Source organism: Raphanus sativus, chromosome 4, assembly GCF_000801105.2.
Source record: "Raphanus sativus cultivar WK10039 chromosome 4, ASM80110v3, whole genome shotgun sequence".
In the NCBI taxonomy this organism is placed as follows: Eukaryota; Viridiplantae; Streptophyta; class Magnoliopsida; order Brassicales; family Brassicaceae; genus Raphanus; species Raphanus sativus.
In genome coordinates, this window is record NC_079514.1 from 35737500 (window position 1) to 35763443 (window position 25944).

The following is a 25944-nucleotide window of genomic DNA, read 5'->3' on the forward strand; positions in this document are numbered from 1 at the left end:
ATTCAACTTTTTTATCCCCAATTTTCTTTATCCTCGCTTCTCAAGTCAACAGTGACTGACATTGCAATATTTCATAAATCAACGGCTACTAGAAGAGAAATTACGGCGGTAAAATTTGACACGAGTGAAGTTAACCACAATTTCTGGCTTTCTGGCTGAATATTCAACTGCATCATGATCCCTACCCTAATACTGAAAAATAATTTTTATCAGTCTAATGTGATCCCAAACCTACCTTATAATTTTAGGTAGAAGACAACAAAAAAAAGAACTTATCGGAATTAAAGACATTACAGAATTGTTTGTCAATACATCAATAACATCATCAAGATCCCACAATCTACTTCGTTCATAGTTGATCCGAGCTGTTCCTCGTACAATTTGTCTTCCCATGTCTCGCAATAAGTCATGCATCATTACTCTGTTATCATGGACTGTAATAATTAAGACACCTTTCCATCAGCACGCTGAGTACTATGTCGAAGTACAAGTTGCATCCGTCCAATATGCAGACTATATCGTTTTTATCCATCCCAATGAAAAAACAAGCAATATCCAAGAAACCCGGGCTGCACAATACTCAACCAACTTTCCAGAGAGCTTTTGAAATGCTTCAGGAGGTTCACTTGTTCTAAAGGCATGCCAACTTAGGAGTTCAAAAGATTCACCACAATCAAGTTTTTCGGTGAATATATATTTTCTACTCCAAGCTGCTTTAACAAATGCGTGTTTCTGCATGTAATGATTATCCTGCTTCCTGCCCCCAAAGCAGCTAAAATCTATTCCGACCGAATTAAGTTGCTCCATGTCTTCAACAATCAACATCATCAACTACAACCAATACCCTGTTCTTGCGGATGCTTTCTCTCACTGTGTGTCATTGAGCTCTATGTCTTTCCATTAAACTACAACATCATCCACTACAACAAACTTTAAACTTGATATTTATGTTATGCAACAGATAACAAAAGGAGGAAAAAAGTACCATTTAGTTGTTTATGTTTATCATGTACATAATGTAGGTCGTACATTTATGTGATTTCATGCAAAAACAGCTATGATTACATAAAAAAAGTAGAGTTCAATACAAATGTGTTGTGACAATCAAATAAACAGACTGACGAAATAATTTTTTTTTAAAAGGAGAAAAGAGAAATCAGAAGAACTGGAGCTGACAGTTTGGCGAAACTCTTGGAAGATTGATAAGAGCATTGATGATTCCCATGTATCTATTATGAATATGGTTCTCTTGTTGGTTATCAACTTCAACACCAACTTTGACAGTCTCAAGACATTTCAAAGTCGCCAAGAAATGACTTAACTGTTTCCGCTCTCTACAAGTTCCTAAATACCCTGAAATGTTTAACATCTTGACTCGACATGTGGATAAACAGCATGGTACTCCATCTTCCTTCTTCTTCTTCTTAGGGATGCAGATGCAGGCGTCCCCGCATCTATCTGTAACTTTGTGCACAAGGCCCTGAATGAGACAAAAAAAAAGAAAACATATTCATTCATGTACAAAAATATTATTGCAAAAGATGGAAAGTGTGATCAAATGAAACATCTATAAATTCATAACGTTTTATTAATTTAGCTAAATATCATTAATTAAACAAGAGATTAGGTGGATCAGTAACTTTGAAAATTCAATTAAAATAGCCAATGAGTATTACTAATTTAATATTGTGTTTACCTTGATGACTAGAGTTTGTAGGTTTGGAGAGCTGTTGAGAAGAAGAGGCACCACTTGCCATCCTTTGTCTTTGTCACTCTCAAATGATAAAGTAAGGAGGTTGTGAAAGACTGGCATTGATTCACAGTAAAAGTGAAAGACCTGAATCACCGAAACAAAAACAAATTAATATTGAAACAAATTAATCAACAGAAGAAACAAGTATTAAAAAAAAAAAAAAACTGACCTCAAGAGAAGCCGAAGACAAGTGAAGGGTCTTGATATTGCTTATACTTGTAAGCAGGCCGGTAACATCCCAAGAATTAAAAGAATCTGCATAATCCTCAAAATCACTATCATCATCGTCTGTTGTATCATCCTCACAATCACTACTACTACTACGATCATCATCATCATCATCCTTGTCTGTAAGTGGCTCCCAAGGACGAAGATCAAGCCTTGCTTCAACAAGGGAATCAAAATCAACATCATACTTATCCGCAACATAACCAGAGTAGTCAAGGTACAAAAGACTGGGCGTGTAGAGCAGAAGAGAGTCATAAACTTCACGGTAATCGGGATACTCGTGATAGATGGTCAGTCGCTTGATGGAAGGGCTAGAGACGATCCCTGCCCAAGCCGGGGGATTGTTATCATCAGGATAGTGTAGGAACAGTTCCTCGAGCACAGGGCACCCAAGGACGAGATCCTCGTACATGTCGCAATCTGCAAACGCCACGGAGAAGAGAGAGAGTCTTTTGAGGGCTGGGAAAAAGACTTCACCAGCGGGGAGGCGACCGGCGGGGTAGAATCCATCGCATATCGTGAGGTCAACCAGTGTGTTGCTCGTGAAGAACTCAGTCTCTATAAGATACATACCTACGGTCTCCAAGCGAAGCTCCTCCAAGACGCCGAGCTCCAGGGCAGTGCGGATCCAACCGTCCACACGAGACTCTTCGTGCTTGTGCTCGCAGTTAAGATGGAACGTCTTGATGAGTGGAGAGTTTTTAAAGAGAGCAAGTGTTTTTTCCACGAACTCAGGGAAGCCTAGAGGACCACCACTTGCGTCACACAGATCAAGCTTGTCTACAAGCGCGAGAAGATTCCTCCATCTTTTGGACAGAACCGATGTGGAAGCGGCGATATGTGTCGGAAGGAAGGACAGGATCTTCCCGAGAACCTCGTCTGGCAGACTGCTGATCAGATCTCTACAACCCATCCCTCCCTCCCTGCTCTGTTTCTTTTTGTTCAACTCAACTAATCGATCCGACAGAAATAAAAATAGATAAACGAATTGGATAAAGCAAACTTAGGATTGGATGAAAGGAAAGAAGGTTGCGAAAAGTACAAACGAGGGATGTCGAGACAGAACCAAGAACGCACCTGTTTCTTCTTTCCCTTTTATATTGACTTTTTTTTTACCGATAGAGCAATTAACCTTTTCCTTTCTACTAAGGGAAATTACCTTTCTCCTTACAAAATTATCCATCGCCAAATAACAATTTCTAAAGATTGATTGTTATGAAAATAATGTAGAAAAATAATAAATTAAAAATGGTAGTTATTTATAATTTTATTATAGTTTATGATATTTTTCTGAAAAATGATGCCTCTCAGAGCACCTCCATCGCTGAACTCCAATTGGAGTTCTTAATTTTTTTTTTTTTTTCAGATTTAAAAAAAAAAAACAACAAAAACAATCAATCGCGGATTGTCACGTATGCATGAGACCCGCGCAACAGTGCAAACAGGGCCGATTTATTAAGTTAGTGGACCTTGTGCTCAAGTTTTTCATCTCCAAAATCATTGTTAACATTATTAAAATCCAAAACCAGGATCCTAAATCTGTATACATTTGACAAAATAGGATCTTGATTCCTTAAAGAAAATTATTGAAAAATAAAAGGACCCTGTGCTAAAGCTCTTTCAGCACATGTGTAGAGCCGGCACTGAGTGCAAGGCAACTCTTAAATTGAAGGTTTTAGAGGTGAGAGAGTGGAGGATTTAAAAAAAACGGATCTCACCGGGCCCTCCATCTCTTATAAACCCCTTAAAAACCTTGGGATGGAGGTGCTCTTATGATCTTGTAATGACATGTGTGAAACTTTATTTTTTTTTTTTGGTCTCTTGTGTTGGCTTTATCAGATTGATTGATCATACCACCATGGAAAAATATCTCTGACTTTCAAAATGGATCCCCAAGCTTTTATCCGTTTTTCAGTAGGCTTACTTGCTTTGAGAAGTCCCAAGTATGTCCAAAACTTTGCTTCAATATCTGACGAGAAGAAGAACTCTTGTTCCCAATGCTCTTGCGAGATAAAACTCAGAGGCTTCCTCTTCAGACCACATATATCCCTCTGATACTTTTCTTAGATCCAGCTCCTGGCCATCACAACGTCTCCACAAGCTTTTATCTTGAAGAGTCTGATTTGAGAACTCTCCTGACACCTAGATGCTTTTATAATCCTAACGCTCACTTGAAAAGTTATGTTTTCACCGGTAAAAAGATTTTTTTTTTCTCACTGCGGAGTTAGTGCTAAAAGACAGCATATTGGGTTGTTTAAGTTGGAGGTAGGTCCTAAATGAGGAGAAGGAAAGCCATTAACTATGTTTAATGGTTAGATAGGAATTGGAAAGAACAAGCGAGAAGGTGGTGCACAACTTCATCTTAGGGTGAAGCTAGATCCTGATCCTCGTTATGTTTTCCAGTTCGTGGATGTTACTACTTTGAGTCCTCGGATTCAGCTTCGTGGCTCGGTCAAGCAACCTATCTTCAGCTGCAAGTTTAGCCGAGACAGGTGACATATTATAATCACCATTCTTTGATTGTAAGTTTAGTTTTTTTTTCGTTTATTAACACGAGAACTATTCCCGGGCTACGCCCGGGTTGTTTTGCAATTTTAATGTAGGGTCTAACTGGTGACCATCTCGAGAATAGTAGGAACAAAAAGGAAAATAATTGATGGGAATAAAATTATGGGAATAATGAGGAACGGTTATTCCATATCAAATTTAGTGAGGAATAAATTTGTTCTTTAATTCTCTACAATAAAAGGAATGAGAAGGAATGAAAAGGAATGACTATTCCTAATGAATGGTAAAATTTGTTAAGAACATTAAGGAATGCATTATTCCTCTTCATTCCTTGGTCACCAGTTAGACCCGTAGTAAATTCTTTTAGCATTTATAATTGAATGTATCTGTATTAATGGTATCGATTATAGAAACAAAAATCCTCAGATAATAAAAAAAAAAGTTATTTCTGTCCAACAAATTTAAGATAATCAGAACTCAAAATTTCTTATTATGAGCTAATCATTCTTTTATTTTTAGGTTGTTATGAAAACTATTTTGATTTAGGTTGTTATGAAAACTACTTTTAAATTGGCTACTAATTTAAACTTTTGAAATCTCCATTTGTCAACAAAAGATAACTTTTTATTTAAGCTATTGAAAATTATATCTATTTTGCATTTGTCCTTGGATTTTCATTATATAACTCGAGTGTCTATATCGATTCGTTTTTATTAGCTTTAAGAAAGTGGTGGAATTAAGAATAGTTGAAATCACAGTGTGAAGTGTGAGTCGTAGAATTATTTCATTATTTTCTTTGCCATGCAAGAATGAAAATCAGAAAAAAATACCCAGCATCATTGTAATATTTTGCAACATATATTTTGTATGTTTCTTCTCCAATGGATCCATTTCACTGATTTTTATATTGAAAGCATGTAGTATATGTAGAGAAAATTCTTTAAAAAAAAACTGGATTTAAAAAACTTCATCAAGTAGGTTATTAATGTGTCAGATAAAATAAACTTTTCTTAGTTCAGGTTGTAGAAAACAACAGCCGTAAAAGGAAACATACGTAGTCCTAGATCGTCAGTTTTCGCTTATGGTAGCGACCAAGACAAATTAGGCTGATGAGTGAGACGGTGGACCTGAATAGCATTTAGTAAAATAGTTTCATATCCACCACTGTTTTATAGAAATAATTGTTTAGAAACAACTACTTAAACAAACATTTTTAGTATCATCGTTATGTTTCATAAGAATGAAAACGTTGAAAGACCAACACAATCATACTTTTTGCTAAAAATACAATTATGGAAGACTAAACTAAGATCTGAGATGATGAAAAAGTAAATCTAACGTAGATTAGTTGAGAGCTATGACAAATCTGGGCACAGACAAATACGCAGAGGGGAGTTTGGCGAACTGGCCAGTGTAGATACCATCAGGATCAAGATGTCCAACGTTAAGCTAAATGGAGAAGTGATCCTTTAAGGTGATCAATTTGTTTGTGGCTTAGCTGCTAATTACAACCTGACAACAAAATAATCAGCTTAGAAAATAAGATAGCAAGCTAAAGATTAAGCAAAACATTATGGGAAGATAAATGGAGAAGTGATCCTTTAAGTTGATCAATTTGTCTGTTATGACTCATTTTTTGCATGATTCTAGCTTTGAAAACTAATATGATCCTTAGGTGCTAAAATATTCCGACTCTCATTCTCAATTTCTCTGCTGGTATTGGCGCAACTGATTAATAGTGAGTTGCAAAATAAGTTAGTTTTTTTGTACAAAGTTTAACACTTCTAAATCATGCCATGTGACAACAGCTGACTGTGAAACTACGATGACCATGACAAAGAACATTACCTAGATATTCTGAGATTGAAGATCTCAGTGGCGTTTTCCACCTTACTTAAACTCCATGTGAAAAGCATAACCTATAAAAGCATAACTCCACGATGAATCTCATAAGTATTTTTAAGGGTAATGAAAGAACCTTCCGTTTTGCTTTGACGCATTCCCGGGGAAAGTGACATTCCCAAGCTGAGATCAAGCTTGTCATGGCCACCTTAATTAAAGAAATAAAACAACAAACAAAATCAGAAGCTGTTTTATAGATTGACTATGAAAGTATACATTCTAGATTATGTTACGTTACCTTGGTTACTGGTCTCAGAGTTAATCTCATTCTGGTATGAACTCAGCTCGAAGTTGGTTACTGTTTCCCTACCATTAGAGCTTATCGCAGCCTTATCATAAGCCATGTTTTCAAGAACAAAGTGTTCAGAAAGAGAGATAGAAACTCTAGTGAAGTTCTTCTTAAAGAGGTACAAAACTTCAAGAAAGAAAGGTTTTATTTTCTGGTTAAAATAAGTACGATACTGCAATTCAAGTATCGTTGAAAACGGCTTGATGATATGAACCCTGGCATCACTTAAAGACACAAACCTGTTCGTCGGTGATGAGAATCTCCAGTCCAATAGAGCTCCCTCCTTTGCTGCATTTTTCGCCTCCAAGAAATGTATGAGTCGGAATCGTAACTCGGATCGAGATAGACTTCGTGAGATGTGAAATACAAAGCGACAGGAGATTTTCCGGTTGAGCTTAGTGAGATGAGATTTTCTGGTTTTGATTTGTAAGCAAGCTAAGAAGAAAGAGTTTATAAAAAAATAAGAGAGAAAGGGAGGTGAAAGGAAATAATTAAGAGGGAATTAAAGCAAATGATTGATTGCAGAGGAGGATGGGTAACAGAGATTGAAAGAAGATGAAACGGAGATTGATCGTAGATCGATTATTTTAGGTAATTAGGATTTGTCAAGTATTTTTCATATGGGTCGTACATGAGACTCATAGAGTTGATTTCAGGAAAATTAAGAGCCCAAGTGTAGGAGGCCCGAGTTTTTTTAGAATCGCCCAAGCAGAGATGAGGTGGCAAAATGAAATGTTCTGATAGGTGGATTTAATTAAACGACGTGGACAGTTCCATAGAGCTTCGTATTGCACTTTTAGTAGTGTAAAATAATAATAGATGTTAGTTTCTCAAGCTTCTGAAAAAACTGAAATGTCATTATTTTCAAGAGAATCACTTGTGTTATTATTGTGTTGATTCCTTACTAGATAGTATAAAATAGAACGCCTCAATAAAAGCATTTAAGATTTGTAAATTAAACAAATGATCAAATATTGAAATGTAATAAACCACATCTTATCATAGTTTGGCATATGAAAGAAAAAAGTAACCCATAAAATGTATGTTGGGCTTGAAAGGGAACTGGGCCGAATGAAAGTATACCGGGAGGAGAGCAGACAAGAAAACCCTAAAGTGTATTGTATATAAATAAAAAATACTTTCCAAATTTCCTCACTTCTTTCATTGCCGTCTACAGAAACCCTTTTAGCTTTCCGCTGCCTCGTGCGAGATCCTCCCATCAACTTCCGCAGTAAGCTTCTCCAATCCATTTCGTTTTTTCGATTTCTGATCTGTTACTTACTTACATAGTCTTTTACTTACATAGTCTTTGTATTATTTACCAGAAAATGAAGGTTGTCGCCGCGTTCTTGCTAGCCGTTCTGAGCGGAAAAGCTTGCCCAACCAGTGCTGATATCAAGGGTATCCTCAATTCAGGTTTGTACTTACCTTAGTGAACAACACGTTGATTTGACTAGACTGAATAGAGAACTCCATGTAGAAGATTGGTGTTTATTGCGTACATTAACGTATTGTAATAAGTAAAGAAAATGTGATATGCTTGTTAGTGATAGCCCAAATGTGAAGATAAAGAAAATGTTTGTTGTGACATTATCTCGTCTTTGGTTATTGCAGTTGGTGCTGAGACAGAGGATTCTCAGATTGAGCTCTTGTTAAAGGAAGTCAATGGGAAAGACGTGGCTGAGCTGATTGCTGTCGGAAGGGAGAAGTTGGCTTCAGTACCCAGCGGTGGTGGTGGCGTTGCCATGGCTTCTGCTCCATCTGCTGGTGGTGGTGGAGGTGCTGCCCCTGCTGCTGAGTCCAAGAAAGAAGAGAAGAAAGAGGAGAAGGAAGAATCCGATGATGTAAGCTTTACTTCATTGCTAGCAAAGTAACCTTTGATCTTGAATATTAGATTATGATGGCTCACTTTGTGTTCATTTTTGCAGGACATGGGTTTCAGCCTGTTCGAGTAAGGCGGTATGCTTGGCCACTGGTTTTTGCTGTCATTTTGTAACCTCTTGGAACCTATATGTTGTTGTTTTCTAGTTTGTTCTCGGTCAGTATCTTTTGACATTCCTGAAATTCTCAAGAGATTTTACACAAACATGATCTTTTATTTGCATTTCTATTTCTTTTTTTGAAAATCTGCCTTAATGTTAAATATGATTTCCAACAAAAATAGTTACCAAAAGATATGATCCAAAGAGTTCGAATTCAATTAATATTCTATCCACCGGAAACACAATTACTATTTTGTTTTCTTTGAACCACAATCTGCATCACATTCAGTATCTTCCTTCTTACACTTTAAGTATTCACGAGAGAACTTTAGCTAAGATTTCTTCAATTGAACTCGGCATCTCTGTATATTTTTGTGCTCTTTACTCTTTAGTAATGTTTCTGATCAGAGGAGAGCCGAATCGACTGTGTTAAAGACTCCGAACATAAATGTCAACAAACCTAAGAAAGAAGTAAAATCTATTCTCGAACTTTGTAAATCGAAACCAAAAGAAAGAGTAGTAGTCAATTCAAAAGTTTCTCATACAAAGAGTAAGCCACTCTCTATTTATTATAGGAAGCCATTCCAAAGTCCAGCAATCTACTACCCTTTCTTCACTCTTGAGCCTCAGGCTGCTGCTTCTTTCCGCCTGATTTCATGTACCAACCAATGGCACCAACGACAGCCACCACACCCGCCACAACCGCATAGTTTCTGTCCTTGTCTTCTGACACCTTTGGTCCCGCGGATTCAGCTGATGAAGTTCCACCACCACTAGCCTTGGCTGAACCTGCTGCTTGTTCTCCCGGACCCTAGTAAGTACATCATCACAAGTTTACTGTAAGTTCTCTCTTTATCCAAATGAGCTATTTACAGGAATGAGTACCTGTCGAGCTATCTTCTCAAGCTTCTCCTGCTCCATTTTCTGGAATAACAATGTAGCTAAGTTAACAGACTGATTCCCATCAAAACTATGTAGAAACCCCATACGGTGATTAGAACCAAGCTAAAGAGGAACATTAAATGACTCTTGAACAGAAAGTATCTCCAACGTAAGCTAGATGCTAAATAATAAAAAATATTTAACTCGTACAATTAAACACACGAATATTTTCCAACAGTTGACAAATCATTAACGGATTGATCAAAAGTTTTAGTAATCACCCCATAAAAGGAAAGTAGATATACGTTTTTTATTATTATTTTGAGGCTTGCAAGTGTAATAGACTAATAGTTAACAACAAGAGACGAATAGAATCAAGACTCAAGAAGGGACCGAAACGAAGTTTTCATCATCATAAAAGGAAAGGAGATAAGAGATAGAATAACCAAAGATATGGACAAAAAGATTTCTACAAAAGAAACGGAAAATTAAGCTTCGGAGATTCTAATTCTACTAGTTCAACAAGATAAGGATCAGTAAAACGTTTTCATCATCGTCATCAACAGAGAAGTAGATAGAAATATAGCTTTAGAGGAATCTAATTAACTAGGGAGTGTATAAGAGACAAGATGGATGATGATACCTTGATGAAAACATTCTCAGCAGCCTTTTCCTCTTCGCTAAGAACTTTGCCACTGGAGAACCTGCGAGTCACAAATCTGATAGCGCTTCTTGTTGCTGCCATTATATATGATCAAGTTATCCTGTGAATCAAAAAAGATTATAAAGGTCAACATCTCATCTGCTCTGCCACACTCACAATTATTGTTCGTCATCATCAAATCAATTCATAACTATTTGTTTACAATCACACTCAAGATACTGAATCAACTACATCATAAAGAGATACACATTCTGGAGAAGAAAACAGAGACAAGGCTCTGAATCTGAATCTCTTAAGACTTAGATCCAAGCATAAAACTTAATGGATAATCCACAGAAGGCGAATATATCAAATGGAAGCAGATAAGCAAAAACCTAATCGTGATCGTGAAACAGATAAACGAAACCGAAATCTCTGGAAAAAAACGTTGGTCATCATCGATGACAATGACTAAATCGACAGAGATGATATCAGATTGTAAACTAATCGAAAAAAAAAACGAGAACAGAGGAAGCGTAAACGTAGAAGATGATGATGATCGGAAGGGAAGAGAACCTCGTTGCGTTGAAGAGCGTCCGGCTGCAGATGAAAACAAATGACACTGAAGAAGAAATGAAGAAGAGGTGGAGAGGTAGGGAGGGACGTAGGAGTTAAATGGGCTGTAACGCTCATTTATTGGGCCCAAAAGCACTTGTTACTAATGGGCTTTATAATTCGAAACACAAAGGACCTGTTATTGGCTTTTTTTTTTTTTTTTTTAACATATGCCTGTTATTGTTATTGACCAAGTAACCAAAATAAACATATTTATGCATTTTATGGCTCTAATTGGTGACCATATTTTAGGAAAAATAATTGATGAATTCTTTGTTCTTTTAATTTTATACCAATCATGTTGAACTTTTTGTCAATTTTATTACATGTGGGTCCTACTGAATTCTTCTCTTTTCCGCATGTTTAGATGAATTAGTGAAGAAATTTATTCTTTTTAAATTTTGACGAGGAACAAATAGAATTTTTTTTAAAAGATTATTCATTTTCGTTCCACTTTTTATATTTATTCATTTTCTCAAATGAAAATCTGTTCAATTATTTTTCTATTCCTTTGATTCATCAAGGTGTCACCAATTGGAGCCTATATTAGATTTATTAGGTGGGATGATCATATGTTATTGAATAAAACAAAATTCGGAAAAATTTTATGTTCAAGCAACATTTAAATAAAAGGAAAATTTGGATTTATAACATATTTTAGAACAAAATGTTCAACCATCAGTATTAAGATCATTTGATGAATTTATTCTATATGTCACTTGAGGAACGAGCCTCTCGTTTGTCAATTGTTTTAGTTAGAAGGAAATTATATTTTTGAATCTCTTGGAATTCAGTTGAGATTTGTGACTCTTAATTAGTTTATTACCCCCATATGCTCTTGCTTTTTAAACCAAACAAAAATATGCACTTGCTTGAAAGATTATTTTATGACGACATCGACTGAGTAAATTTCTTTAAATCGTCTATTTGTGTTGATGAACAAAGAGAACGAGAAAAGTATAATTACATAATATGAGAAGATCTAGTTATGTCTTCTCCTCGAGACAAAAGAATTCATTTAGATAATTGAAGAAGAAATAAATTTTAATTAAATAAGCCAAACAGATTTACACACATGACTTGAACATACCGTTACATGAATGAAGCTAGTTATAGAAACAATGCCCGAACTACAATCTTTAAAACAACAACTTTATGAGTCCATACAAATCTAGGGTTTGGGACCTCTAGGTGGGCGACTTCTTTGACCTCCACGCGGTGACTTGCTGGGGTTCACACTACCCTTGATCTCGTTTATAACCTTTTGATCCCATACCCCATTTCCTATTTCTTTTCCAAACAAAAAAAAATCAAACTTCGAATATTAATTTCTATGGACAAAAAACAGAAATTACGAAAGAAAAAGTTTATCATGATTGCAAACTTACTTGTATTGAGAGACTTGTAATCGAATGGTATTCGAGCCGAGACCGTGTTTGATGATGCAAAGAACAACAGAATCATCAAAGTTAATAAACGAGCCACGTACATTTTTAAACTTGTGTATTCTGCTGGTCTATATCCTTAAGTTTTACAAATCGTGTATGCGGTAAAGTCGTATATTTATATGTAGAGAACATGCACTAAGGTTACGCAGGTTACTTCGTTAGTTTTGAATTCAGACTAAGACTAAGGATACAATATTGATTTTGACTTGGTAAATTCATTATATCAGTTGATTTATATACTTGTTTGTAGAATATGTTATTTTGACTCTTGAATTACTTGTATGAATCTGATGAATTGGTCTATCTCCGTATTTTTTTATCCTCTATAATATAGGCATGTGGTGAACAAGTGGAAGTACAAAAAGACCATGACCTCGCAAAAACAATTTTAAGAGAGTATAATAAAACATGTTTAACCAGGGTTTGTGATCCAGTGGTGATTAACTTGAGCATTCCACTACAAGAACTCTTCTCTCCATTGCACGAAACATCTATATATTTTTTGCCCCCTTTTTTGATACAAGAAGCCTTCCACTACAAGCACTCTTCTCTCCATTGCAAGAAACATCTATATTTTGCCCTTTTTTATTTTGTAATGAAATATATTATGTTACTTTTAGTTTTGAGTCAATTGGTTCATAACACAAAAACAACATGAATATTTAGCAAAATATGGTATTTATGGTATCATCTTTTGATATTTATGGTATTTATCTAATTAGGGAGAAAATATGGTGTATAAAGTGCAATTTCTCTTTAGTTTAATCGTCATGAAAAATCAAATGCAAATTATAATTTACTTTTCTCCTTTACTTCAGCTATACACCTAACATTTTTTGTAACCCAAATACAGCCCATACATACATGTTCCTACTTTATTGATACATATCATTTGTCTTATTTATGGATTGAGAACAAAAAAGTACGAATTACATTTTAGCTACATATTTCAAATATACCAAACTCAAGAAAATCGTTAATTACCAATTGAAAAGGAACATCTGAACCCCACTGGAGCTTTAGCCCCACTTGGTATTCCATTTTCCCTCGATACAATTCCCTTTCTATTAACCAAGTTAGTCGAATTGTCTAGTACTTTGTGATCTAGTGATAAAAAGACGGATGTGAGACACCAATATGTTTCGATTGATCTAATATGCACAATATATATTATTTTGGGGCACCTACACGGATACAAACTCTTTCTTTCAGTCAATTTTCATATCCAGGAAAACAGTATCCATGAGCTATACTTTTCTTAGTGATTAGTCTAAATCATTCCATAAATTAGAATTTACTCAAATTCATCAAAAATATTTTTAGTGTAATACATATAAAAATTAGTTTAACCACAACACGGAGTACAATACATGTTTGATCAATAATGGTTTGTTGACCATGAGGGCCTTCTAGTCATCTGAAAGTTGGAATACAAGTACCATATTAATGAGTACTCATAACGCAAAGTCTTGGGTTATATAACAAGCCATCTTCTTTACAAAGGGAGAAATAAAAGATTTTGGAGGAACAATGGCAACGACAAAACAGATCTTGGAACAGCCAAATTTTCCATTTAATCAACGCACCAAGAGCTGGCGGACCATTATAAGCATCAATGGAAGCCCTATGAATGATGACAAGGAAGAGGAGTTTTCACGTTCTTCTTTGGCCTTGTTTAAGGCAAAAGAAGATGAGATTGAGAGGTGGCAGATGGAGGTTAGGGATAGGGTCCAGATAAAGCTTGGACTCGCTGAGGAAGCCACTAAGAGATTAGCCGAAAGGCAGATATCGCGGAAGGAAGTATCCGCGATAAGGAAAAGAGTTGATGCTATTAACCGGGAACTCAAGCCACTAAGAGATGAGGTGAAACATTCTGTCTCAGTTTGTCTTTTCTGTTTCAATGATCGTTGGTTTCTGATAAACTTTTTTGGTATATGAAATGCGTTTCAGCTTGTTACTGAAAGCGAGGAACTGCGAATGGCAAAGCTCGAGGAACTCAGCAAAAGCATTTACATTTCGTTACACTAACACCAAGATGATCAAAAGTTGCAAAATCAACCAGCTTTGCTTCTTTCCTGCACTTTTCTAATTGTTTGCTTGTCTTTTGTGATCAAGTCTTATTTTCCTGATTTAGCAGAGAAGTATATTCAAACATTGTAAGTCTATAACATCAGTAATAGATGAAACTAATGATATCTTCATAAGAGCTTCTCTCTCTCTATCATCATGGGATTCATATTTGAGTCTGATTTAAGATCAAGATTCATATTTAATGTAGCCAAAAACATCACAATCAGAAGACTTACTTTTCAATAAAAAGGAAAAATTTAATTACAAAGAACACAAAGTTAAGATATTATCCATCCAAAAATTAGATATCCAAACAAAATAAATCCTAATGTTCTCATTAAGAGTTGCAAGAAGAACCCTAACCTAAATCTTAGGGCGCACGCAAGGAGAGTGTGACATTGCAAAAAAAAGCACGCTTTGGGCCGAATTAAAATAAACGGGCCTCTAAACCAAATTAAAATCTGCTTAAAGTTATAAACCGGAACCTATTCATCATTTCGCTCTTAATCCGGTTTACAACTCAAGAGAGGAGAGGACGAGAGGTAAGCTCCGATGTCGTTAAACCCTAGCAATGGCGGAAACGATGAAGAGAAGAAGAAGGTGGTCGTGATAATGGGCCCCACAGGATCAGGGAAATCGAAGCTAGCCGTTGACTTGGCGACTCACTTCCCGGTGGAGATCATAAACGCCGACGCGATGCAGATCTACAGTGGCCTCGACGTTCTCACCAACAAGGTCACCGTCAACGAGCAGAAAGGTTTTTTTAACTTTTCGATTCTTAATGCTCTCCCAATTGTAACTTGTGATTATGAAAAAAATTAAGCTTGTGGGGGTGTGGGTTTTACTTTAGGAGTGACTCATCATTTGCTTGGGAGGGTGAGCACAGATATGGAGTTCACTGCTAAGGACTTTCGAGACTCCACCATTCCTGTGAGTGCCTCTTATTGAATCCAAAGGTTTCCTTTTTTTTATGTGTGTTGTATCTGATAATCACCTTGTTTTGGTTGTGGTATGATTAATATAGTTGTGACTGATTTGTGTGTTCACAGCTTATTGAGGAGATCATTTCTCGCAATCACGTTCCTGTTCTTGTTGGAGGAACTAATTATTATATACAGGTGATCTTCTTCTTGTTCATGTCTGTTTTTTTTTTTTTGGCAAATCATCGTATGATTAAACTTTGCTTATATCTTATTATTAATCTTGTTCATTTAGGCTCTTGTGAGTAAATTTCTTCTAGAGGATTCAACAGAAGATGTGGATGAGTTCTGTTCAAATGTTGCTCCAGGTAATCTATAGTCTCTGTCACCATGTAATCCTCTTTTTTTCTGAAACGTTTATGATCGGATAATGAGAATTTTTCTGCCGTTTCCAGAAGGCTTGGATGTGGAGTCTATCTCTGGGAGAGAGGATTTGAGCCATGGATATGACCTTCTTAAAGAGCTTGATCCTGTGGCAGCAAACAGAGTTCACCCTAATAATCACAGAAAAGTGAGCTTTACTTCTGTGTAGATAGATAGACAGCCAAAGGATTCTGATCTGTTTACCCATCTCTGTTCCGATGTTGCTGTTGTTGTTGTTGTAGATTAATCAATACCTGAGCTTGCATGCTACCAGAGGAGTCCTTCCAAGCAAGCTATATCAAGAAAACGCTTCAGAGGTTAGGTTTCTTCTTCTTCTCCCCCCTTATCTGCTGTGAGTAAGTTAATTAAGTAACGTAAGCGGCAGGGCAGAACTGGGGATGCATCGATGCGGCCTCCTCTCGATTCGATTACTGTTTGATATGTATGGATGCTGAAACCACGGTGCTGGACAAATACGTTGGACAAAGAGTAGATTCCATGGTGGATGCCGGACTACTTGACGAAGTCTATGACATTTACAAACCAGGAGCTGACTATACCAGAGGCATAAGGCAGTCCATAGGCGTCAGAGAGTTCGAAGACTTCCTGAAAACCTATCTCCCAGACACAAATAGCTCCGCTAATGATGATGATAAGGCCTCGAAGGAGAATCTGAGGAAGATTCTTGATTCTCCAAAAGATGATGAGTTGAGGGTTTTGCTGGAGGAAGCAATTGATAGTGTCAAGTTGAATACCAGAAGGCTCCTACGTCGCCAAGTAAGCAGAAAAAAAAACGTTTTGGTGAATTGATCGATAAGCGTTTCATTCTTTTTGTATGTTGTGTTTCAGAAAAGGAGAATCAATCGGTTGGAAACTGTCTTTGGCTGGAATATCCATCACGTTGATGCAACAGAGTGCTTATTAAGTAAGTATACACTCTCAATATTTGGACTAAAGCTTACATTAACTTTAACAGTCTCTCTTGTTGGTGTGTGTAAAAGGCAAATCTGAAGAGTCATGGGATGCGCAAGTGGTTAAACCGGCGATAGAGATCATCCAGTCTTTCCTGAAAGCAGAAACTGAATCGGGTCAGGATTCAACCTTAAGAAAGTCAATGGAAAGAGATCTATGGAGTCAATATGTTTGTGAGGTACAATAAAGTTTCTTTTACACTCAAAAGTGGTATATCTCTATAAAAACTGAAAACATGTTTGTGGAAGCAGGCGTGTGGAAACAAGGTGCTAAGAGGAAGACACGAGTGGGAGCATCACACACAAGGCCGTGTACATCGTAAGAGAACCGCACGATATAAAAAAGCTCAAAGTATCAAATGCAGGGAGAAGCAACAAGAAGAAGAAGTGGGGATTGCAGAGAGACGTCATGAAAACTGAAAAAGGTATTCATAATGTTAATATTAGACCCATTGAAAAGAAAAAGCCCATAAATGCATTATTACAATGTCTATGGCTTCATTACAATTTATTTTAGCCGTTGTAATATTGAATGTCTACTTAAGATTGTATAATCAGAGCACTTTTTGTTGTTTAAAATTGTTATAATCGAACTGATAGTTTTATACTCCCTCTGTTCCATAATATAAGATTTTTGGCATGAATGCACAAGAATTAAGAAATTTACTTTTAAAAAAACAATATTATTAAATAATCTAAATTAAATATAAAGTAACCAATCACAAGTAAAGTTGCATACTACTATTGGTTAACCAAATTTCAATAAAGTTAAAGTACCTTAAAATATCAAAACATCTTATATTTTGAAATATCAAAACTTCTCCAAAACATATTATATTATGGAACGGAAGGAATATATATTTATGAACAATTTATCACGATAACCACGAGCAAAACTTGATTTAGTAACTGGTAGTTGACGAAAAGAAACATGACAGATTTTATACGACTGCGTCATGCTATTTTGCCTGCTTTGTGTTTGTGAATGGAATATGCTAATATGAAATCTGTTTGATCAAAAAAAAAAAAGTTAATATGAAATCTGTTGAAAGCTTATTTTTAAAAAATTTGTTAAATAAATTGAGAATGTGTGTCATTTTATTGATTTAGAAACTATTTTCACCCATTCCAAATTATTTATTGCGAAAGTTACATTTGATTTTGTAAAACCCATATTTAATTCAAGCCAAAAAGTCGACAAGTTCATGACTTCCATTATTCTGCTCTGAATCAACTGAAAACTATAGTTTTACTTGTAAAAGAAAGGAAAAAGAAAACAGTTGTCCTGAAAAATGTGGCTGTAAAGGGAAAGCGATCACGAGATAGGAGGAATAAGCGGGAGGGAACTCCAACAAAAATGGTTCTTTTGCCGCCGGTTCTTGTCTCCAGGAGGAATACTACTATTGAATTTATTTGAAAATTTTCAGATGGTACGTTCCAAAAAAAAAAACAAATTTTAATAATATTCATTGTAATGCAGATGAGAGACTATACTAACTAGTACAGTACTTGCAAATGTATTATTGGAACTTATATTCCAATTATTGACTCTAATTTTTCTGTAGAAACTAAAATATATAGATTTATGATATAATATATGTTAACAAATTTGATTATCTTGTCTACTTGGTCTTATGGCAAAAGAAGCATTCAGTGTTCAGAAAGCAAGGATAATATTCTTGCACCCGATGAAAAGAATATCTGTGTCAAACTGAAATTGGATTAGCAAACTTAGAAGTCTAGATCATTCACAGATAGAAAACTGTTAATAACCCACATCAAAAAATAATTAAAGTTTTTTTTTTTTTTGTAAACTGGCCTTCATATTAATAAATGCAAAAGAAAAATAAAAACATTCAAGCCTGATGGCTTTAGTGAGTTTGGGCTTGACCCATAATTAGAAGTTAAAAACACATATCAATGGAACTAATCCAGCCCAGTAAGAACAGAGAGCAAGCCCTAATGAAACATAAAGTTGATCGGTCTTGAGCAAAGTGAAGCGACTTAGTTTCCTCCGCCACAAGTTAAGCGTGGAGTAACCAGAGTTGCATCATTGCAGAGGAGGCTCTAGGATTTCTCTGTCGGATAGACTGAAGTCGATTGCGAAGCTGCTTATCAATAGAAGAGATCAGTGTTTGCGGGGGCTTGAAGAGTTGTCTGTGGAGACGGCTATTTCGTTCGTTCCAAATCCAGTAGATGGAAGCTTGAGTTGCAAGAAGGAGGAGTCGCTGAGAGTCTCTGCCGCGGCGTGACTGCTGGAGTTGAGTGATGATATCGTTCCAAGAGTAAGCTATTTGAAAATCACATCTTCCTGCAATGAATCGAAGGATCTCAGCACTAAAAGGGCATTCAAAGTACAGATGATTTCGGCTTTCAGGATTAGCATTGCACAACAAACAACCAGCATCTACAATCAACCCCCAACTGAGCAAGCGATCCTTTGTAGGACATCGATCAAGGAGAACCAGCCAGGTTAGGAAGCTGTGTCTAGGGATGCCGTAAGAGAACCAGACGATCTTAGCCCATGGAACGACAGGTTTGGGACCTCTTAGGTAAGTGTAGACCTCACCCGTGGAGTATTTAGTTTTCTCAACTCCCTGAACAACCCACTCATAAAAATCCTCCTGATCCGTCAGCGTTAGTGTGGTCAGGTAGATTTGCAGAGCCAACTGGTTATCCGTTCTGGCCGAAGGAAGGAGCCAGCGGCCATTCCTGTAAAGTGAAGCTACTGAAGCTGTCTTCGGGATACCAAGTCTAGAGCTAGCCGCATTCAAGAACGTGTAGAGTTGTCCAAAGGGTGCCCAGTTATCATACCAAAAGTGGGTGTCCTCGCCATTGCCAATTTTCTTTTTGAGCAGCGGGTAAATCAAATCTCTTGCCTTTATCATTTTGTTAACTAGCCAAGAGTAGTTGGTGCTAGTTTTAACTGACCAGTAGTTGCTTAGATCACCTTTTAATATTACCTCTTTGAACCAGCAGACCCAAACCGAGTTTGGCCGGAAGAACAACAGCCAGACTAGCTTCAAAATGCAAGACAGGTTCCACGAGTGGAGGTCCTTTATTCCTAAGCCACCCTGATCTTTGGTAAGAGTTACTGTATCCCATCCTACTTTTGCTGATTGATGACCTTCGCTCTTGCCATTCCATAGAAAGAGACCACATAGGGAGTTTATCCTGGTGATACATGACTTAGGGAGAATGAAGCTTGAACACCAGAAGGTAGAACCCCAGAGATAACCGTTTTGATAAGCAGTAGCCTCCCCGCAAATGATAGAGCTTTTGCAGACCAAGATGAGAATATTTGCTTGATTTGTTGAATTAACGGTTCATAGTTTTGCAGGTTGAGCTTCTTCGTTGTAAAAGGGACACCCAGATAGCGCATTGGGAGAGTACCACAAGGCATTCCTGTTGAAGCTTGAATGGTAGAGATCTCCTGCTCTGAGAGGCCCGAAGCAAAAAAGCTAGATTTCTGCAGACTGACCGCAAGATCCGAACGTTTCTCAAAGTCGCTTAGAATCTGGAGAACTCGTTGCACAGATTCAATTAAAGTTTTTTTGAAGAAAAAAAGTTATAATATCTGGGGGAAGAAAACTTGTCCTTTTGAGTCTACAAACCACACCACATCAAACAACATTTAGAACCAACGATAAAACAAAACTACACTAACCAAATAAGCCTCAAAAAGAAAAAGAAAACAATTAGCCTCAAAGCGCTCATTCATTTTAGCAAGATTATTTCTTGATATCGCTTAAAATTGTCTGCAACTATACAACTACAACACACAAGCTTTATTATACATGGGCCCCCTTAATACATCCCACAAAAATAAAGAGATGAAGAGCGCCCACATTGATCTCGAAGCAACTCCAAACAAGTCTAAAATATCTGTTATTGTAGAATTTGTTTACTCTGTTTATAAAAATGACTCACCATAAATAAATTTTGACACAACCTACCCATGCGTAATATAACTATACGCTAACTCACTAATATACTCTAGGAATTGACTAGTTCAATTCAAAATGCCTCAACCAGAAATGATTATCGTGTAAAATTGAAAACTCACATCATGATTCTAAAAATAGTCGCAGTGTTGAAAACGATTAACTATGATCAATATATCTGTCGACTCTTGTTTTTGGTGTACACCGGACCAAGACTCAACCGACTAATCTTTTTAAAATTTGTTCACTGGCGCCAGACATATCTGGTTGCTCGCAATAGAAATTAGATATTTATGTCGCCTAACCACACAAACGGATAAATCTGAGTTTGGTAGATTTCGAATCTAGAATGCTTAGCACAGTTCCAAATTCGAAGTACCACTCGACCATACTTGTGTGGTTATCCGTGTACTTTAATTCTAAAAAAAAAAACCGTAGAGTTATATATATATCCAGAGAGTTTTATAATATACAACAAACTTTTGAAGTGACTTATGATCATATAACCACTTTACTGTTTTAAAATACTCTTTTCCCTAATTCGATAAATTAATGTTAGATTACGGTTTGGAAACCCGTCATTGTTACAAAGAAAGAAACAACAACCATTATATCATATAATATCGTGAAGTCGGTTTAGTGTTTATATATTCAGTTGTTTTTCTTTTAGTTTTGAGTTAACCACTGAATTTTTTAGTTTGAGAAATCAAAATAAAAACGTGTGTTTTAGACCTACTACCCGTATTATTTTCTAAACTTTTGGTTATGTGACTCCACATTGTCTTACTTTATTGTTTCTCGAAGTTATGGGTTGGCCTTCTGACTGAAAAATAAATGATGTCAAAGATTTTCGAGAGAGAACTAACTGTGTGTGAGATGTAGAGTAAAGTCCACTTCTGCACAAATCAAATGCATAGTCACATTAATGTAACCTCTTTCTTTATGAAAACATTAATTTACTTTGTCATTGTACCAACTAATATATACATAATTGTATTTTTTTTGTTTGACATCATAAAAATAATTGTATTCGACGATACTTCTCTTTTAATTATAACTAGATTTTGACCCGCACGCCCGTGCGGGTGTATGTTCAATTTGTAATATTAAAAAAGTGTTATTAGGTTAAGCATTTGAAATTAGTTTTTTTCTAGTTAGAAGAGTAGTCGTCGGTTTTCTCTCTCTTACTCCGGTGGTTGGTGGTTTTCACCGCCACCGGGAGCGGCTAAGACTCTGGAGAAAGAGGTTTTCAAAGTTCTTTACCGCCGGCTTTCTGTCTCCGGAAGAGGATGACTCCTCTAGCATATCTATCGCCGGCTTTTTGTCATTGGGAAGGATGGTTTTTTTTAGCGTCTCGATCACCGGAACTTATATTCTTGTGTGGTGAATTGGTATTAGCTTGAAGTCGTGGGAATACTGCTTTTGTTTGGTTCTTGCGTTTTCAGTCACTTCGCCGCATCCTAAGTTGGCTTTTTGGGTTCGTTTTTTGTGATTTATGTTCGCTGTGGAGGTATCTACTAAACCTTATCTTGGTCCTTTGTGGTTTTGAGAGATGGTTTCTAGACGAAGCAGTTAACTTGACTTAAGTTCTTCTCTTGCGAGAAGGTGTGAAGTCTTTGTTCTGTAGGTCACTTGGCTGTCTTGCTAATGTTCGCGTGTAAGAGCTGGTGGTCTTCTTTGATGTTTTCCCAAGTAGTGTTTCAAGGTCTTTTGTCCTTGTATCTTAGTTATAGTGGTGGTTTCTGATCATGCAAGTTTCACATGGATATCAACTGCTGGAATTGGTGTAGATTTGACCTCTTGATTGTTTCTAATGTTGTTGGTTCTAGTATGGTTTGGTGACGTTCCTTTCAGGGTTGGGACCGATCAAGACATTTATTCCTTAGGTCAGTTCCATTGATATCAATTTTTTTTGGAAATATGAAAAGAATAGACTTGTGAACATAGATGAGTTTTAGGCTCTGTTTATGTCTTTGTTTTATTTTGTTTGGTTTATGTTCTTTGATTTTGGTTTTTATCGATATCTCAACTTTCTTCGAGTTAAAAAAAAAGTTAAGCATTTGAAAGGATTTTTTTTAAATCAATACCATTAAAAGGGGACCGTTCCCATTTTATGCCCTTAATGAAATGTTAAAATTTTCCAAAAATGTCTTTAATGATATGACTAACTAAAAAATTCATTAATGACATTATTGTCTTTTGTTTTTTGGGCCTATATTACATTTAAGTGAGTTCTATTTATATCTAATCTATTTCATAGCTCATAAACGTTTTTGATAATAACAATAAATTATAATCTGTAATAATTTAAAAAGGTAATATTACATATTGATTTTGTTACTAAATGATTTTACGACTTTATCGCATAACTAAAAAAAATTGTGCCACTTTATATGTTTTGAAATATTTTATAGAAAATATAATTTTTAAATTTAAAATCTTACTCAAGTACAAATTTCAAATGCAACCATTGTTTAATCTTACTCATGCTTTCTTGTTTATAAAAAAAAAACATGATTTCTTTCTTGAAGCTAAGAAACCAAAACAAACACACACACACACAAAACTGAGTCCCAAAAAAGTTGTCTTGAAACAAACACCATTTAGTAAAGGCATCCCTTTAGTAAATATAAAGTTAAACCAGCTACAAAGACAAAACGATTGAGATTTGATGAAATGAAAAATGAAGACATACTAATTAATATGGACCATCGAATTTTAAATATAATATGGTTTAGTCAAATTTTAAATTAAACCGAGTTTTGTATGTTATTAAACCAAGCTATATTCGCAAAGTCAAACAATGATAAGTGGTAATTAACTCCACCACAATCCAACGTAATGGGCTTTTTATATTAGCAGTCAAATTAGAGTAGACCTTTTAGTTAGACAAATTAGCTAGGTCCAATAATCTCAGCTTAGAAAATAACCAAAACACTGAGTTTTAATGCCAGTGGCATATGTTAGTAAATATTGTGGAAAACTTAGGGTTAAGTTCTTTTTGTACTTCACTTTTAATAGATTAGATGTTTTTTTAAATGAAGGATAAATATAATACACATGGCTGTGTGACTATATATATGGGGTACATTAACATTTACGAAGGACACATGCAGGGCCATGTGAAGAGCCCAAAGAAAATTGAATGCGACTGCTCCTGTGAGGATATCGCTAGTTAATTATTTCTTTTTACTCTTTTCGTTTTATTTTAATTGCTATTTATATTTAAAATAAAAACATCAATACTTATATACATAACCATATTTCAATGAATAAAAATATAAAACAAAATATATTTTTAATAAATTTTGTATTAAAACTCTAAAATAACATTTATTTTGAATCAAAAGTTTTATTCTACAATAACAATAAATTGAACAGGAGGAAACTTTTTTTTAATTTCCGTCTATTCTTCCATTATTAGTCGTCATTCGACTCATATCAACTATGTTAATCACAATTTAATTAGGTAGAAGTTTACAAAAAATAATTAATTAGGTAGGTGGCAGTGAAAAAGACTAAAGTTAGCTAAACGTGGATTATTGTTGTTAAATAGTGTTTAAGAAGGTTTTTATTCGACTTTACTCTTAGCTGATCGACGTGTTAGAACTTGAAGATGATATCACACGTTTGTATGACAAAAATATGTAAACTGGGTCGAAAAAGAGAGGTAATTGTGTATTTAGGTCAATTGGTTTATGACTTACCATGTTTGGACTGGGGAAATGGATGCGTGATTGTGAAGGACCAAAAAAAAAAGTGATTGTGAAGGACCAGAATGGGTTTAAACCGATTACTCGGTTTGGACATTTTGCTTGGTATGCGGTCGCACCTTTCAATTCTACATACTGTATTCTACGGTTTTTATGCGGTTCAAGGATTTATTCAACCGAGGAAGTTACGCTGTGTTCACCAGCCGTCTAGCGATTATCTATATTATTAAAACAGAAGTACCAATATAAAATATTTTTAAATTTTTCAACTAATTTACAATGATATGTCACTGAAATAATTAAATGAACATATCTTTAAAGAATCATTGTCTTTTCCTATTTATTAAAATATTTCTTAAATCAAATTTAACTTAATTTTCGTATTTAGTATAGTTCCTTAAACAAATTAGCTATTTTTAGAGATATTCAAATTTAAAATCGATTTTAACTATATTAAACTTGGATAATATTATCATTAATTATTTTGAACAAAAATTAAGTTTAAATTCGATATTAAACAATATTATGAATATTCCTAAAATATATGTGTAACTTACCATTAATTATTTTGAACAATAAAATTTATATATGCTAAGATTTAAATATCTTTAAACAACTTATAGAACAATATGAAATATTTATAAGTGAATATTATTTTTAATATAATAATCTCACCTAAGATTATATATATTTCAAAAATTTCTAACATATAATTTTAATCATTTCAGTTACTATTAATTATTTTCAACAAGAAAATTTAAATATCTTTGTAAACAATGTTTAATGTTTATAACCAAATATTCTTTTTGCTAACGTATCTAAATCTCACCGTAGTATCCATATCTGATCAAAATATTTAAATTCTTATTACATTTGAAAAATAATTTCATGTTAAAAGAAATATTATTCTGACATATCAGTAGATCAATATTTTGTCAAAAGTTTAGTAGAGGGCACGGATCACTATTTTGTGCAGCACGTAAACTATTTGATTGTTGTACTTATATAATATTTAAAATATACAATTATTTAAAATATAAACCAATAAACATTTAAATAATAAATATTTAAATAATATTCATTTATATAAAAATGAAAATAACAACCCGTACAGACGCACGGATCAAGCTCTAGTTTATCTGATTAATTGGTTAGGCGAACGAAATTTAGATCATGGATTTTACCCATATTCTTGAGCAATACGGAAACAAGGATATCACTTCAACCATATTTTTTCGGTTTCAAAAAGATGCATTTCTTATAGTTTCCATGTTTATTAAAACAACAACTTAAATTATGATTATAAATTCACCTTTATGATTAACTATTTTTCACAACGTTTAACCAATTAAATTTATTAAACACAATCAATTTCTTTCATAGTTTACAATTTTACCACTTTTTACTTAGTAAAAATACATTGAAAATATATATTTTAAATATACTCCCTTCGACGAGGATTGTGTTTTTGAAAAAGATAGTAACTTTTTTTTTTGTTTTCAATGAAACTTTATACATTCTTTACCCTATTTTGTCCATATTAATTAAAAATTACTACATTTAATAATTTTTTATTTATAAATTTTGTAATAAAGTAGAATTACTTTTGAATTTTGATATTGTAACTTTATCATTAAAATGTATAAAAACTCT

General features: G+C 34.9%; 5 protein-coding genes and 2 long non-coding RNA genes across 11 annotated transcripts; 4 read left to right on the forward strand and 3 right to left on the reverse strand.

Moving 5' to 3' along the window:
• Positions 1 to 1022: 1022 nt before the first annotated feature.
• Positions 1023 to 3048, reverse strand: LOC108853195 (putative F-box protein At1g21990). Its single transcript, XM_018626640.2, has 3 exons — positions 1923 to 3048; positions 1697 to 1837; positions 1023 to 1480 (listed from the first exon to the last, which is right to left on the reverse strand). Exons 1-3 carry the CDS (start codon positions 2892 to 2894, stop codon positions 1157 to 1159), a joined length of 1437 nt encoding a protein of 478 aa, XP_018482142.2. The 5' UTR covers positions 2895 to 3048; the 3' UTR covers positions 1023 to 1156.
• Positions 3049 to 5685: 2637 nt separating this feature from the next.
• LOC108852045 (uncharacterized) lies at positions 5686 to 7300 on the reverse strand. Its single transcript, XR_001949426.2, has 4 exons — positions 6920 to 7300; positions 6630 to 6720; positions 6338 to 6539; positions 5686 to 6001 (listed from the first exon to the last, which is right to left on the reverse strand). It is a non-coding gene; the product is annotated as an uncharacterized LOC108852045 (long non-coding RNA).
• Positions 7301 to 7767: 467 nt separating this feature from the next.
• Positions 7768 to 8771, forward strand: LOC108849840 (60S acidic ribosomal protein P2-1). The gene is made up of 4 exons (XM_018623447.2): positions 7768 to 7911; positions 8006 to 8096; positions 8295 to 8524; positions 8609 to 8771. Exons 2-4 carry the CDS (start codon positions 8009 to 8011, stop codon positions 8633 to 8635), a joined length of 345 nt encoding a protein of 114 aa, XP_018478949.1. The 5' UTR covers positions 7768 to 7911; positions 8006 to 8008; the 3' UTR covers positions 8636 to 8771.
• Positions 8772 to 9072: 301 nt separating this feature from the next.
• LOC108849780 (uncharacterized protein At2g27730, mitochondrial) lies at positions 9073 to 10864 on the reverse strand. Its single transcript, XM_018623384.2, has 4 exons — positions 10764 to 10864; positions 10188 to 10308; positions 9548 to 9586; positions 9073 to 9473 (listed from the first exon to the last, which is right to left on the reverse strand). Exons 2-4 carry the CDS (start codon positions 10287 to 10289, stop codon positions 9276 to 9278), a joined length of 339 nt encoding a protein of 112 aa, XP_018478886.2. The 5' UTR covers positions 10290 to 10308; positions 10764 to 10864; the 3' UTR covers positions 9073 to 9275.
• A 2862-nt stretch (positions 10865 to 13726) lies between these two features.
• LOC108853456 (uncharacterized) lies at positions 13727 to 14467 on the forward strand. The gene is made up of 2 exons (XM_018626870.2): positions 13727 to 14113; positions 14201 to 14467. The coding sequence occupies exons 1-2, from the start codon at positions 13781 to 13783 to the stop codon at positions 14276 to 14278; spliced, it is 411 nt and encodes a 136-aa protein (XP_018482372.1). The 5' UTR covers positions 13727 to 13780; the 3' UTR covers positions 14279 to 14467.
• Positions 14468 to 14815: 348 nt separating this feature from the next.
• Positions 14816 to 17241, forward strand: LOC108849617 (tRNA dimethylallyltransferase 2). 2 transcript variants are annotated; one of them, XM_018623195.2, is made up of 10 exons: positions 14816 to 15077; positions 15171 to 15250; positions 15370 to 15438; positions 15536 to 15608; positions 15696 to 15811; positions 15906 to 15980; positions 16054 to 16440; positions 16513 to 16588; positions 16665 to 16813; positions 16887 to 17241. In XM_018623195.2, the coding sequence occupies exons 1-10, from the start codon at positions 14873 to 14875 to the stop codon at positions 17052 to 17054; spliced, it is 1398 nt and encodes a 465-aa protein (XP_018478697.1). In that variant the 5' UTR covers positions 14816 to 14872; the 3' UTR covers positions 17055 to 17241. The 2 variants fall into 2 exon arrangements, with proteins under 2 accessions (XP_018478697.1, XP_018478698.1); XM_018623196.2 differs by having other exon boundaries at positions 15699 to 15811.
• Positions 17242 to 18483: 1242 nt separating this feature from the next.
• On the forward strand, positions 18484 to 20233 carry LOC130511494 (uncharacterized). 4 transcript variants are annotated; one of them, XR_008944974.1, is made up of 5 exons: positions 18484 to 19186; positions 19286 to 19495; positions 19614 to 19718; positions 19784 to 19853; positions 19975 to 20233. It is a non-coding gene; the product is annotated as an uncharacterized LOC130511494 (long non-coding RNA). The 4 variants fall into 4 exon arrangements; XR_008944975.1 differs by lacking the exon at positions 19784 to 19853 and having other exon boundaries at positions 18488 to 19186; positions 19277 to 19495; XR_008944973.1 differs by lacking the exon at positions 19784 to 19853 and having other exon boundaries at positions 18491 to 19186; positions 19271 to 19495.
• Positions 20234 to 25944: the final 5711 nt, after the last annotated feature.

Coding starts and splice junctions, on each gene's coding strand:
- LOC108853195 (XM_018626640.2), bottom strand. CDS start 2,894: ATGGGTTGTAGAGATCTGATCAGCAGTCTGCCAGACGAGGTTCTCGGG. Junction 1,838..1,922: donor TGTCTTCGGCTTCTCTTGAG/GTCAGTTTTTTT, acceptor TCGGTGATTCAG/GTCTTTCACTTTTACTGTGA. Junction 1,481..1,696: donor TACAAACTCTAGTCATCAAG/GTAAACACAATA, acceptor TGTCTCATTCAG/GGCCTTGTGCACAAAGTTAC.
- LOC108849840 (XM_018623447.2), top strand. CDS start 8,009: ATGAAGGTTGTCGCCGCGTTCTTGCTAGCCGTTCTGAGCGGAAAAGCT. Junction 8,097..8,294: donor CAAGGGTATCCTCAATTCAG/GTTTGTACTTAC, acceptor TGGTTATTGCAG/TTGGTGCTGAGACAGAGGAT. Junction 8,525..8,608: donor AGAAGGAAGAATCCGATGAT/GTAAGCTTTACT, acceptor TCATTTTTGCAG/GACATGGGTTTCAGCCTGTT.
- LOC108849780 (XM_018623384.2), bottom strand. CDS start 10,289: ATGGCAGCAACAAGAAGCGCTATCAGATTTGTGACTCGCAGGTTCTCC. Junction 9,587..10,187: donor CTGAGAATGTTTTCATCAAG/GTATCATCATCC, acceptor TTGTTATTCCAG/AAAATGGAGCAGGAGAAGCT. Junction 9,474..9,547: donor TTGAGAAGATAGCTCGACAG/GTACTCATTCCT, acceptor TGTACTTACTAG/GGTCCGGGAGAACAAGCAGC.
- LOC108853456 (XM_018626870.2), top strand. CDS start 13,781: ATGGCAACGACAAAACAGATCTTGGAACAGCCAAATTTTCCATTTAAT. Junction 14,114..14,200: donor TCAAGCCACTAAGAGATGAG/GTGAAACATTCT, acceptor AATGCGTTTCAG/CTTGTTACTGAAAGCGAGGA.
- LOC108849617 (XM_018623195.2), top strand. CDS start 14,873: ATGTCGTTAAACCCTAGCAATGGCGGAAACGATGAAGAGAAGAAGAAG. Junction 15,251..15,369: donor TTCGAGACTCCACCATTCCT/GTGAGTGCCTCT, acceptor GTGTGTTCACAG/CTTATTGAGGAGATCATTTC. Junction 16,441..16,512: donor GAAGGCTCCTACGTCGCCAA/GTAAGCAGAAAA, acceptor GTTGTGTTTCAG/AAAAGGAGAATCAATCGGTT.